We start from the raw sequence: 12,551 nt of genomic DNA on the forward strand, positions 1-12,551 counted from the left end.
GGTTCAAATTTTGTTAGGAAATTTTTTCTGGTTCAGTTCTAGGTCTGATCTTGGATGTCTATAGCTCTCTTTTGCTGCAGCCCTAGAATTAAGTTTGATCTCTAGTCTCTGGAGTTCTGGGATTGGGAAAATTATTCTGTTCTGGTAGTTGTGTATCTATTATAAACTCTGTTTTCTGTCCCCTTTGTTGCTGTCCAAGCCAAGACTTGCCATCACTATGGAAATCATGGACTTATCCACCGTCACAGATTGCTAATACTGCTTCATCAAGCCTGCCGTTGCCCCCACACAGCCCAAGTTGAAGACAGTGAAAATGTTAGAGGCAGACTAGCTGCAGTTCACTCAGTTCTGGGTAGCTCAGTTGCAACCACCCACAGCTACTTTCATCCAGATAGGTAATGCCACAGTATGTCTTTCATCCATATCTCGCCCTTTGATCATTGATTCAGGAGCAATTGGCTATATCACAGGTAGTTCAAGTGTCTATTCTTCATTTCATTTTATCGTCATCCACTGGCACCCAAACAGGTCCCATGCCAATGCTAAAGCTACAGGAACCATCACCCTTACCTCCTCTTTATCATTATCCTCTGTTTTTTATTTACCTAACTTCCTGTTTAATTTGTTATCTGTTTATAAATTCACTACTACTTACCGTTGTTTTGTCACCTTTTTTCTTGGCGATTGCCTATTTTAAGATCTTTTGATGACCTTTTAGAACCTTTATGATCTCTAACGGAATTCTCTACTAGTTCTCTTGTGCCAAAACCCCTCACCAAAAAGGTGTGGCAGAAAAGAAGAATTGCCATTTGATGAGGTTACGCAGTCTTTGTAATTTGAAATGCAAATACCCAAACCCTCTTGATCAACTAAATGCCTTACTCTATCCTAAAAGGCTCTATTCCCTACTCCATGTTATTTCCCTCACGTCCTCTTTTTGTATGTGTTAAGAAAAACGATTGTGGTAGAATGACTTAATTGATTAGTGTGATCTTAAGCCCTCTATTTATAATAAAGTGGAAAAGGACTATTACATAAATACCCTTACTTGGGTAACAAGAAATAGAAAATTGCACAAACTAAAACTCTAACAGAATCGAACTCCTATTAGGACCCAATCAACACTCCCCCTCAAGTTGAGGCAAGATATTAGTCATGCCTAACTTTCCTACAATAGGAATGAAATCTCCTTCCTTTAAACCCTTTGTGAAAATATCAGCCACTTGGTCTTCGGACCTCACAAAAGGCATGCAGATAAGCCCTTGTTCCAGCTTTCCTTTGACAAAAAACCTATCAATTTCAATGTGCTTGGTTCGATCATGTTGTATAGAATTATTGGCAATACTAATGGCCGCCTTATTGTCACAATATAGCATCATAGGGTTTGGAACTTTGACTCCAATATCTTCTAGTAGGCCTTTCAACCATAGTAGCTCACAAACTCCACTAACAATGGCTCTATATTTAACTTCAGTACTGGAAAAAACTACCACATTCTGTTTCTTACTCCTCCAAGTAACAAGATTACCTCCAACAAAGGTACAATAACCTGAAATTGATTTCATGTAAGGAGATCAAATCCAGTCTGCATTAGTGTATGCTTCTACCATGAGATTATCAGTGGGTGACAAAAGTATTCATTTTCCAAGAGTTCCCTTCAAATATTGAAGTATTCTGCTAACAACCTTCATATGAGCTAAATATGGATCATGCATGAACTGACTCACTATCCCCACGACATAAGCAATGTCTAGCTTGGTGTGAGACAAGTAAATAAACTTCCTTACCAACCTTTGATATCTTCCTTTGTCCACTGGTTCTACCTTTTTTTCCTTAAGTTTAGCTCTAGTCTCAATGGGGGGTATTAACTACTTTAAACCTCATTATTCCCACTTCTGATAATAAATCTAAGACATACTTCCTCTGGGATAGGTATATACCCTTCTTTGACTGAGCCACCTCAATCCTTAGGAAGCACTGTAACTTTCCTAGATCTTTAATCTCAAACTTTTTGTTAAGAAAGTCCTTCAACCTTTGAATTTCCTTACCATCATTCCCTGTGATGATAACATCGTCCACATAAACAATGAGAAGTGTGCTATTGGTACCTGATTTCTTGACAAACAGTGTATGATTAGCATTGCTTTCTTTGTACCCAATAAAGGTCACTCTTCCTTCTGGAGGCGTCCAAACCAACATCTAGGAGACTGTTTTAACCCATAAATTTACCTCTTCAACCGATAAACTTTCCCTGCAGTATTGTCTTATAGTATTGTCTTAGAGAAACCATGTGGGATTTCCATATGGATTTTTTCCTCCAACTCCCCATGCAAGAAGGCATTCTTTACATCTAGTTGGTGCAAGTTCCAATCTTTGTTCATAGCTACAGACAACAGAACTCTGACAATGTTTAGTTCCGCAACAGGGGCAAAAGTCTCCTGATAGTCAATCCTATATGTTTGGGTAAATCCCTTTGCAACTAGTTTAGCCTTCAACCTATTGACGGATCCATCCATATTTTGTTTAACCACAAATACCCATTTACAGCCCACGGGTTTTTTTCCTGGAGGAAGTGTAACTAGCTCCCAAGTATCATTTTTTTCATTGCCTGCATTTCCTCTACCATAGCTGCCTTCCATCTCTTATTAGCATAGGCTTCCTGCCAATTTTTCGAAACAGAAACAGATAATGGAGAGGATATAAAAGCACGGTAGGAGTCAAACAAAGAGTCATAACAAACATATTTAGCTATGGGAAGTTGAGTACAAGATCTGACTCCTTTTTTTAACAGCAATAGGAAGATCAGTAGAAGATACCTTAGGGGGAATAGTAGAATATGATTTTAGTGCATGAGACTGAAGTGGTAATGTGTCACCTTTCTCCACCTGCTTTGGCCGGTTGTAATTCTTCCTCTGATAAGTCTGCACCTCCTTATTTTGGTCAATCGGTTTTGAAAGACCTCAATAGTGTGCCTCACAGGAGTGGTCTCCCCTTGACCAGGTTCTTCATATGGTTCAAAAAACAGAGGGGGAGAATTAGAGTCCTCAGGTATACTAGTTGAAGTCTCCCCCTGGTCAAGAAACTTTTCTTGAACTCCTAAGTTGTGTTGGTGTGTGATAGGAAGGTCTAGAGTTGGAAAGGACACCTTTCCTCTAGGACTCTCCCCCTGAAGAGGTGTATAGTAAGGGCAAGACTCATTAGAAATTACATCTATGTATACAATGGTTTTCCTAGAAGGAAGATGATAACATTTGTACCATTTCTAAGTAGCAGAATACCCCAAAAATGTGCAGTGTAGGCCGCGGGGTGCCAACTTACTCTGGTGGGCTGTGATTCTGGCATAACACACATCCAAAAATCTTTGGGGGAATAACAAAAAAGGAGGCTACTTGGAGAATCTCATTCGGACATTTAAAAAACTAAGTATCCTACTGGGCATCCGATTCATAAGGTAAGAAGCAATGAGTATAGCATCACTCCAGTATTGGTTAGGGACATTCATAGCAATCATAATTGAATGGGTATCTTTAAAAGATGCCGATTATTCCTTTCAGCAACCCCATTTTGGGTAGTCGTAGCAACACAACTGGTCTGGTGTATTATGCCAGAGTCAGAGAGATATCTCTGAAATTTACCATCAATAGACTCTGTGCCATTGTCATTGCGAAGGATATTCATAGTGGCATTGAACTCAGTTTTAATCATATTATGAAAATCATGAAAACATTGAAAAACCTTATTTTTTTGTTTTAAAAGATAAATCAATATAGAAAGAGAGTGACAATCAATAAAAGTAACAAAATACCTATGGCCAGTAATAGACACACGTCGACAGGGGCCCCACACATCGGTAGGAACTAGCACAAAATGAATAGATTTTCTATTATGAAGAGAAGGTAAATAAGTAGAATGAGCTTCGTAAGAATGCAGGCTTCACAAAAAAAACACCCATGTTTCAAGAAGAAACTAAAGAAGGAAATACTTTCTTAAGAGTTCCTAGAGGGGGGTGACCTAGCCTACGGTGCCATTGACGAAGGTCTGATATTACCGAATGGACCTAATTAGAAGATGTAGTCAGAGTAGAAGTAGATCCTCCAATCGGCTTGAGCAAATAAGGCTATTGTCTAGTTTACCATGTCCAATCTCCTTCCCTATGACCAGATCTGGAAGACACAGTAAATTAAAAAAATGTTACTTTGCAATTCAAGCCATGTGTAAGACTATTGATAAAGAGCAAGTTAGTAGAGAAAGAGGGAACATGTAAAACTTTGGACAAAGAAGGTGATGGAGAATGCTGAATGATCCATTTTCCAGCAATGGAAAAATAGGAGCCATCAACAATTCGAACTTTATCCTTTCCAGAAGTTGGAGAATAATGTAAGAAAAAGGAGGATAAACCTTTCATATGATTTGTGGCTCCTATATCAATGATCCAAGGAGCAAAAACTGAAGAAACATGGAAGCCTGTAAAATTTTACCTGAAGTAACAAGGTAAGGGTTGGTATGGGTAGTAGATGAAGCAGTGGTAGAGGCTGTACCGGCATTAGAAGACTGTAGAATATGTCGTAGAGTAGTTAACTCCTCTTATGAAATACCAACGTCTGCAGAGGGTGTTGTGGAAATTGTCTCAGAAAGATTAGCCTTTAGTTTTCCCTATCTTTGTGCCCCTTTTTGCTCAAAATCAGTAGGTTTCCCGTGTAGCTTCCAACAATTGGCCTTGGTATGATATGGTTTGTGACAGTGCTCACACTTGACAATCTCTTTAGCTAAGTCGATTTAGTGCTAACCAGACTATAAGGCTTATTTCTCCACAATAGGAGCGTGAAGCATAGCTAATCAATGGCTTTCCTCACATTGAACAAGGGCATAAGACTGTTCTAGTGTAGGAAAGGGAGAACGACTCAATACTTGCACTCTGATCTAATCATATTCTGCATTGAAACTTGCCAAGAAGTCATATACTCGAATCTTATTAACATGCTTTCAATAAGTAGCCATATCATTCGGATTAGTGAGGTTATAGTCCCCATAATGATCCAATTCTTGCCAAAGAGATCGCAAGTTAACATAATATTAGGCCGCAATCAATTTCTTTTGCATAGTTTTATGAAGCTTCTTCTGTAGCTCATAAACCTGTGCATCATTCCTCAATTGTCCATATGTTTCAGTAGTAGCCTTCCAGATTTGGGCTGCAGTATCAAGTAATAGGTATCCATGAGCAATATTTGAATTTATGGAATTCCAAAGGAATGACATAATAAGAGAGTCATTCGAGATCCATTTATCCTATGACACCTGTGGTGGTAGGTTTGATAGTGCCGCCCGTAATGTATCCAACAAGTCCTCTTTTGGCAATAGTTAAGTAGGCAGATCGAGACCAGATCAAATAATTTGTTCCATCAAACCTTACCGAAAGATGATGAAGAGTGGGGTAATGTTTGGAGTTAGTGGATGCAGTAGTACCATCGGTGGTTGCCATGCCTAATAAATGTCTGCAGTTCTTTAGTCTTCACCCTTTCAAAACAACTGAAACGTCACAAAATAGATATATGCAAAATTGCAATTAGACCCCTGGAGATATGTATAATTGCATATGGACCCCTAGAAATATGGATGAAAATATGGATAATTTCAGAAAGTCCCCTGGAAATATGGATAATTGCAGAGAGTCCCCTGAAATATAAATAATTGCACATAGGACCTTAGAAATATGGATAATTACAGATAGTCCCCCTTGGAAATATTGATAATTCCATGTAGACCCCTAAATCTCTGAATTTTTAAAAGAGACCCCTTCATATATATGCAATTACAATTAGACCCCTGGTCTGGTTTGGTCCATAATTTCAGTTAAATGGTTCATTTGATTCAATGGTTCAAATGTTCAATGGTGGTTCATTGGTTCAATGGTTATAAAGATGGTTTTGAGCTCTTGTTTTAGAAGAAGAAAAGAGAAAAAAAACTAGAAGTAGAAGGCAGAAGGAAGAGAAGAGTCGATGGGTTTCTGTGATGGTTTTTGAAGAAGAAGAAAGAAAGAAAAAAAATCAGAAGAAGAAGATTTTGGCTGATGGGTTTGCAATGGGTTTCTGCGATGGAGCAGATGGGTTTGCGATGGGTTTTTGCAATGGAGTAGTTGCAATGGCAGAGGTAGGTCTTCGAGAGAGATTTTTGCTTCTCTTTTTCTTTCTTTCTTTCTCTTCTGTAATCGAACTTAGGCTTTGATGCCATGTTGAGAAACACAATGTTGGTAGAATGACTTAATTGATCAATGTGATCTCAAGCCCTCTATTTATAATAAAGTGGAAGGAACAGTATTACATAAATTCCCTTACTTGGATAACAAGAAAACAAAAAATTACATGAACAAAATCTCTAATAGAGTTGGACTCCTAGTAGGACTCAACCAACAACAACGGGGCTTGGCATTGCCTTTCTTGTCAGTGTTATGAGGATGTTCATGTTTGCTCTTAGGACAGCCGATTGGGATGCTGTTATGAGAATTTTGAGGTTTAAAGGTGCTCCTGGATGTGGGCACTATATATAGATCATGGCCAAAAGCAGGTGGAAGGATTCTCAGATGTTGATTAGTTAGGATTTCTGGTTGATAGAATGTCTACCTTAGGTTTACTTTTGTTGGAGGAAATCTGTTGTCATGGAAAAACAAGAAGCAAGCTGTGGTCGCTTGGTCAAGTGCAGAGTTAGAGTATCACTGGCATAGGTCACTTGTGAGCTGATGTGGATTAAACAACTACTTAAAGAGCTTTGTTTTCTAGATGAGTCTCGTATGCTACTATAGTGTGATAATGTTGGAAGTATGATTGAGGTTTCCTAATTGGAGTAGACTCCTCTTTTAGTTATATCTTTTGTTTTCTTATATTTTTTATATTAGTTTTAAATTTTGTGTTAGACTGGGTTTCCTAATATCTAGGATTGGTTTTTCTATGCTATTTGCTTTGTATTTCGTTATTTACACGGGTTGTAACCATAAATACCCCATTGGGGCCTATGAATGAAAAATACCTTTTGATCAATAATTTCTTCAAATTCCAACATGGTATCAGATCCTAATTTCGATTAGGGAAGAAAGAGGGAACTAGAGGAATCAAGTCCCTCTTTTTTCCCTCACGTTGCCGCTGCCTCACTGTCATTGCCGCTGCCACTCCATCGCCACCGCTGCTGCTACTTCCTAATCATCGTCTCCAAAAGAGAATTTTATTCTCTCTCTCTCTCTTCTCTCCCTCTAAACCCACCACCACCGTTGTCGCTGCTCCCTGAACCCACCACTGTCACTTGCACTTAGTCTTTCTTCCATTGCCAAGACTTGCAACTACCCATTCCAACAATATTTCTTCCATCGCAAGCTGCAACTACCCATTCCAGGCACCACCACCATGGCTGCACTTCCTCCATCGCAGCAACCAGAGAATGAAAAAAATTTCCTCTTCCACCTTCACCATTGAATCGTTGCAATCAATCCTTTGCACTCATCACCTCAAGATCTGCAACTACAACCCTCGACACCCTTCACCTCTTTCCGAAACCCAGCAGCCATCACCCAAACCTGTCGCCATCAACCACCATACCCAATCGAACCCTAGGAGCCATTGCCCAAGCTTGATGCTTAAAGGCTACTGAAGGAAGAAGAGGGTTACTTAAGAACCCAGAGAGGTATTTTATAAAACCATTAAACCCAACCATTAAACCAAAATAGACCAAACCTGAACCACTAAACCGATGAACCCATTGACCCAACCCAACATGAACCTTTAAGTCTTATGATTTCCAATTTTTGCCTTATAAGCCCTTATGTGAACCTGAAATAATACATTTGCCCCTAAAATTCTGTTTTTTGCCTTCCAGGAAGTCATTTGTAAATTCGAATATCTCTAGCGGGCTTTATTGAGAATTCGAATATTTACAAGGAGTTCATTGTGAATTCCCATATTTCCATGGGTCTAATGGTGAATTCCATTTTTTAGGGGGCTAATTGTGATTTTCCATATTTTTGGGGGTCATTTTGTGAATTTTCATATATTCAGGGGGTCTATCTGTATTCTCATATATCCAAGGATCTCTTTCGTAAAAAAAATTTATGAATTTTTTTTTAAAAAGAAAAAAGAAAAAAAGATGAGAGTGTTAGGTGGACCTTTTAGATTTTGTCATTTTCTCTAGATTTGTTTCACTGTGCTTTATTTCATCCTATTTACCCACTATTTTTTAGCTTTATTTTTTTCTTGCCCTGATTTCTACCATACCTTTTCATGCTACTTTCATCTTAACATTACAATTTCTTCCTTTCCAAGTTTCCCCATTGGCTTGAATTTTGTCTTTTAAGAATATTTGGGCCATTATCTTACCTTGGTGGACTATGGATACTGTCATTTAGGGATTTCTTTGTTATTGTTTTACTCATGTGTAAAGCTACACATGAAGGGGAGATCGAAGATGTTTACAATTCAATGTTTACTTTAAGAGTATTGTCTACATTTTTCAGGTAATTGTTCCAAATATCAATGCCTTTCTTTTATCTTTCTTTGCGTAGAATTGAATCTCTGTTACCTTAAAAAATTTGTCCCCCCTTACCTTGGAAATCTTTCACTTTGGAGATCTAACATTGCTATAGATATGACTTTTTTGACGTGTGCATAACATGATCTTTGTTATCCCTGGCAATTTGCCCCTTACCTTGACATCTTCCCTTTGGAGATCTAACCTTGTAGAAGATTTGGCGTTTGACATATGCAGAGAACCTAATCTCTATTACCTTTGTAGATTGTCACTTATCTTGGCCTTTTTTCCCTTTCCTTTAGAGATTGTCCCTTTACTTGGCAAATTTTCCCTTTAGAGATTTAACATTGCTACAAATTTAAAGGTTCACTTTCCTGCTGTACCCTAGCAGTTGTTACCCTAAAAAAATATTTTCCCTAAGATTTGCGCAGAAATTTGGTCTTCTCAACATTTGAAGATTTTACCTTTTTCTTGGGTGTTCTTCCTTGGAGACCTATAGTTGCGGTAGAGATGAGGACAAAGCAAATGGAAGTCTATAAGGCAGACATAATGTATAAGCTATAAATGAAGTTTGAAGATCAAGTTGCAGATTTTACCTGAACAAATGTTTTATACTATTTTAGCCAAGTTGGGCCTGTGTGATACCTTGCCTCAACTTGAGGGGGAGTGTTGGAAGTATGATTGAGGTTTCCTAATTGGAGTAGACTCCTCTTTTAGTTATATATTTTGTTTTCTTATATTCTTTATATTAGTTTCATATTTTATGTGAGACTAGGTTTTCTAATATCTGGGATTGGTTTTTATATTCTATTTGCTTTGTATTTCCTTATCCTACTCATAGTAGGATTTACTCAGGTCGTAGTTATGAATATCCATTGGGGCCTATGAATGGAAAATACCTTTTGATCAATAATTTCTTCAAATTCCAACAGACAATTAGGCGGCTATTTAGATACCATTAAACCCTGTGTTTCAATAGTGTAAAAAGCACATTTAACTGGACTTCATTTTGTTCATAAGAAGCTACAGCAAGAATTGATTTCTCCTAGCCATATCTGTATAGGGGCAATTAGCAGATATGTTCACCAAGGCATTGGGGAGTGTAAGGATTGATTACATCTGTAAAAACCTAGACATGAACAATGTCATATGCTCCAAGGGAGTGTTAGAAGGACAATTTGGGCAAGAAAATAAGTCCTATTGGTTCTGTTTTTATTTCCTATTCAGTTGTAAAGTGATCCCACAAATAAATCTAGTCCAATGCTGGAATACAAGTTCTGATTCCAGTTAGTTTTGAGTTGTTCCAGATTATGTTTTTGCTGGTTGTCTTCTTTCTCTTTTTAGTCCAATGCTGGATTCCAAGTTTCTAATTCCATTTAATTTAAAGTAACTTTTTTGGACACATGTTTTGTTAAGATAGCTTGTTAATGTATTCTCTTATGGCATCTGTTCAAATTTGAAGAAGGCAGGACCACATAAAATCAATTTTTATCTTTAATATGTGACCAAGTATCTGATGATTCTGATCTGGACTAAACTTCAAAGATATGGGTACATACTTTTGGTTCTTTTAGAATGACTTTTATTATTCACAGGATGATACAGCGTTTGAGAAGCAAAGTGCCCTTTTTGCTCTTGCCGTTTCAGATATAGTACTCATAAATATGTAAGCCTGCTACCTTTCCATCAGCAATGCATCATCAATTTCTCATCAATTTCCATTTACTGGGTGTTCTCACACTGACTGAATTTACTAATGTCAGGTGGTGTCATGATATTGGCCGTGAGCAGGCAGCAAATAAGCCACTTCTAAAGACTGTTTTTCAGGTTCCTTCCCCTCTTTTTCTGGGGGCATATGCTGTCCATGAGAGTTTACTACACGTTAGGAACTTCGATTGTTATTGCCGCTGATGATATTTCAATACCAGGTCATGATGCGATTGTTCAGTCCACGTAAAACAACTTTGTTGTTTGTCATACGTGACAAAACTAGGGTCTGGTCCCAGCTTTCATCCCTTTTTCGGATATTTGTAACTTCTATAATGTTCTTTATCTTTCCTTTTATGGGGCTTATGGATATTGATCACTAATTATTTCTTCATTGCCCTTAATTTTGTTATGTAGACACCGTTGGAGAACTTGGAACCTATTCTGAGGGAAGACATTCAAAAGGTACTGAACCTAGTGGTTCTTTCTGAATCTATTGGTGTTAATGAGTTTGCTTCTTTATCTAGTTGTTCCTATGCAGATATGGGACTCTGTTCCTAAGCCGGAAGCACACAAAGAAACCCCAATGAGTGATTTTTTCAATGTAAGATGTGCTCCTACTGTACAACTTTAGCTATATGTTCTTCAATCATTACTAAGAAACACTCATGTCATTATAGTTTCATAGATTCATATTTTCTGAATACCAGGTTGAAGTTGTGGCGCTTTCTAGTTTTGAAGAAAAGGAAGAACAATTTAAAGAGCAGGTACACAACCTATGGCATTATCTATGGTTTGTCAATTATCAGAACTCAAAAGAACTTTTATGTAGACCTGAAATCTGTAAATATATTGGGGATGGAATGTTTCATATTTATTTTTCTCTTTGTTAAATGAAGGTTGCTAGTTTAAGGCAGCAATTCTACCATTCTATAGCCCCTGGGGGACTTGCTGGAGACCGACGTGGTGTAGTTCCTGCATCAGGGTTTTCTTTCAGTGCACAACAGATGTGGAAAATTATCAAGGAGAACAGGGACCTTGACCTTCCTGCCCACAAGGTGACCAGACGATTATCACTTTGTTATATCCCATCAGTAACAGATGTATATCGTCTTCAGATATGTTTCTTTGTCCTCCATTTGTAGGTAATGGTTGCAACAGTACGCTGTGAAGAAATTGCGAATGAAAAATTTTCTTCTTTCACTTCTAATGAGGTATTTGGCATGCATCATCCAACTTTCCATTGTCATTATTATTATTTTTCCTGATTGCAAACATTTCTGATCTTGATTTTGCTTTATTTCAACCCAAAAGGAATGGTGTCAACTGGAAGAAACTGTCCAGTCTGGACCAGTTCAGGGCTTCGGAAAGAAGCTGAGGGTACTCCTAGACACTTGTTTATCAGAGTGAGTGCTTCTGTTGTGTTCTAAAAGTTGAAATAGTCTCAAGTACTCAAATTGAATTTAATTGTTAGCGGCTTAGTGCTCGTGATACATAATTTTGTTAAACCACTCACAAAAGAAGACAAACAAAGGTTGCCTTGGCATTTGAAATTGGTTCTTCTAATGCTTATGACTTGATTTTATGATGTTATGTAGTCTAGGCTCAATTCTTCAGTGGGTTAGCCAGTTTCTAAAGTTTAATTTTCAAGTTTCTTCTGATGGTATCATTTCACTTCCAAGTTCCAAGTTAAGTTCTGTATTCTGTTTTTCATACTCTATATTTAATTCGACAAGAACCGTCTTACATTTTTGTTATTAGTTTCTTTGTTTTCTATTCATGATATTGATATTTTCTCTGGTTGGCCTTATTGTTATGTATGTTATAGTTTGGTATTGATGTATGTTATAGTTTGGTATTGAGATATGTAGTACTTCTGTATGGAATAGTTTACTTAACAGAAGCATGAACAGTTATTTGGCTGCATCTTATTTGAAAACTGACCAGAAGTCCTTTCCAAACATTAGGTAGGGTGATGTGAACATAGTTGACCCCTTCCGCCCAATAATTGGGCCCAAAACTCGGACCAAAGAAGCCAAATCAAAGCTGGCTGAATTCCCCTCAAGGGCATTTTGGTCATTTTCCAAGCCTTTTAGTGCTCAATATGGGTCTATTGAATCCCCTTGATCCAAGGTTATGGATCTAATTATTATTATTATTATTTATTTTTAATTTGAGTTGGTAAATTTTGAGTTATGAAGAGTCCAAGTCCATTACAAGTTAATTAGTTGTGGATAAGATAAGATTCCTTACACAAAGGGGTTCTTGTCTAAAAGAGTTTGTTTTGTTTACAGAGTTCTATTTTGAGTTAAAGTTGTTGCTTGAGTCCTAAGTTA

At 37.6% G+C, this 12,551-nt stretch overlaps 1 protein-coding gene across 1 annotated transcript in view; it reads left to right on the forward strand.

Annotated features, from left to right (window-relative positions):
* LOC149011628 (protein ROOT HAIR DEFECTIVE 3-like) overlaps window positions 1-12,551 on the forward strand; it is a 38,171-nt gene that overhangs the window by 4,639 nt on the left and 20,981 nt on the right. Inside the window, exons 5-13 of the mRNA XM_089164182.1 lie at window positions 10,104-10,174; window positions 10,272-10,335; window positions 10,437-10,502; window positions 10,633-10,680; window positions 10,757-10,819; window positions 10,926-10,982; window positions 11,115-11,273; window positions 11,361-11,429; window positions 11,530-11,621. Coding sequence (XP_089020308.1) covers window positions 10,104-10,174; window positions 10,272-10,335; window positions 10,437-10,502; window positions 10,633-10,680; window positions 10,757-10,819; window positions 10,926-10,982; window positions 11,115-11,273; window positions 11,361-11,429; window positions 11,530-11,621 — 689 coding nt within the window. The remainder of the gene's footprint in view (window positions 1-10,103; window positions 10,175-10,271; window positions 10,336-10,436; window positions 10,503-10,632; window positions 10,681-10,756; window positions 10,820-10,925; window positions 10,983-11,114; window positions 11,274-11,360; window positions 11,430-11,529; window positions 11,622-12,551) is intronic.

The sequence above is a fragment of the Hakea prostrata genome, chromosome 7 (genome assembly GCF_041222555.1).
Source record: "Hakea prostrata isolate BN-2017 chromosome 7, UWA_Hpros_2, whole genome shotgun sequence".
NCBI lineage: Eukaryota > Viridiplantae > Streptophyta > Magnoliopsida > Proteales > Proteaceae > Hakea > Hakea prostrata.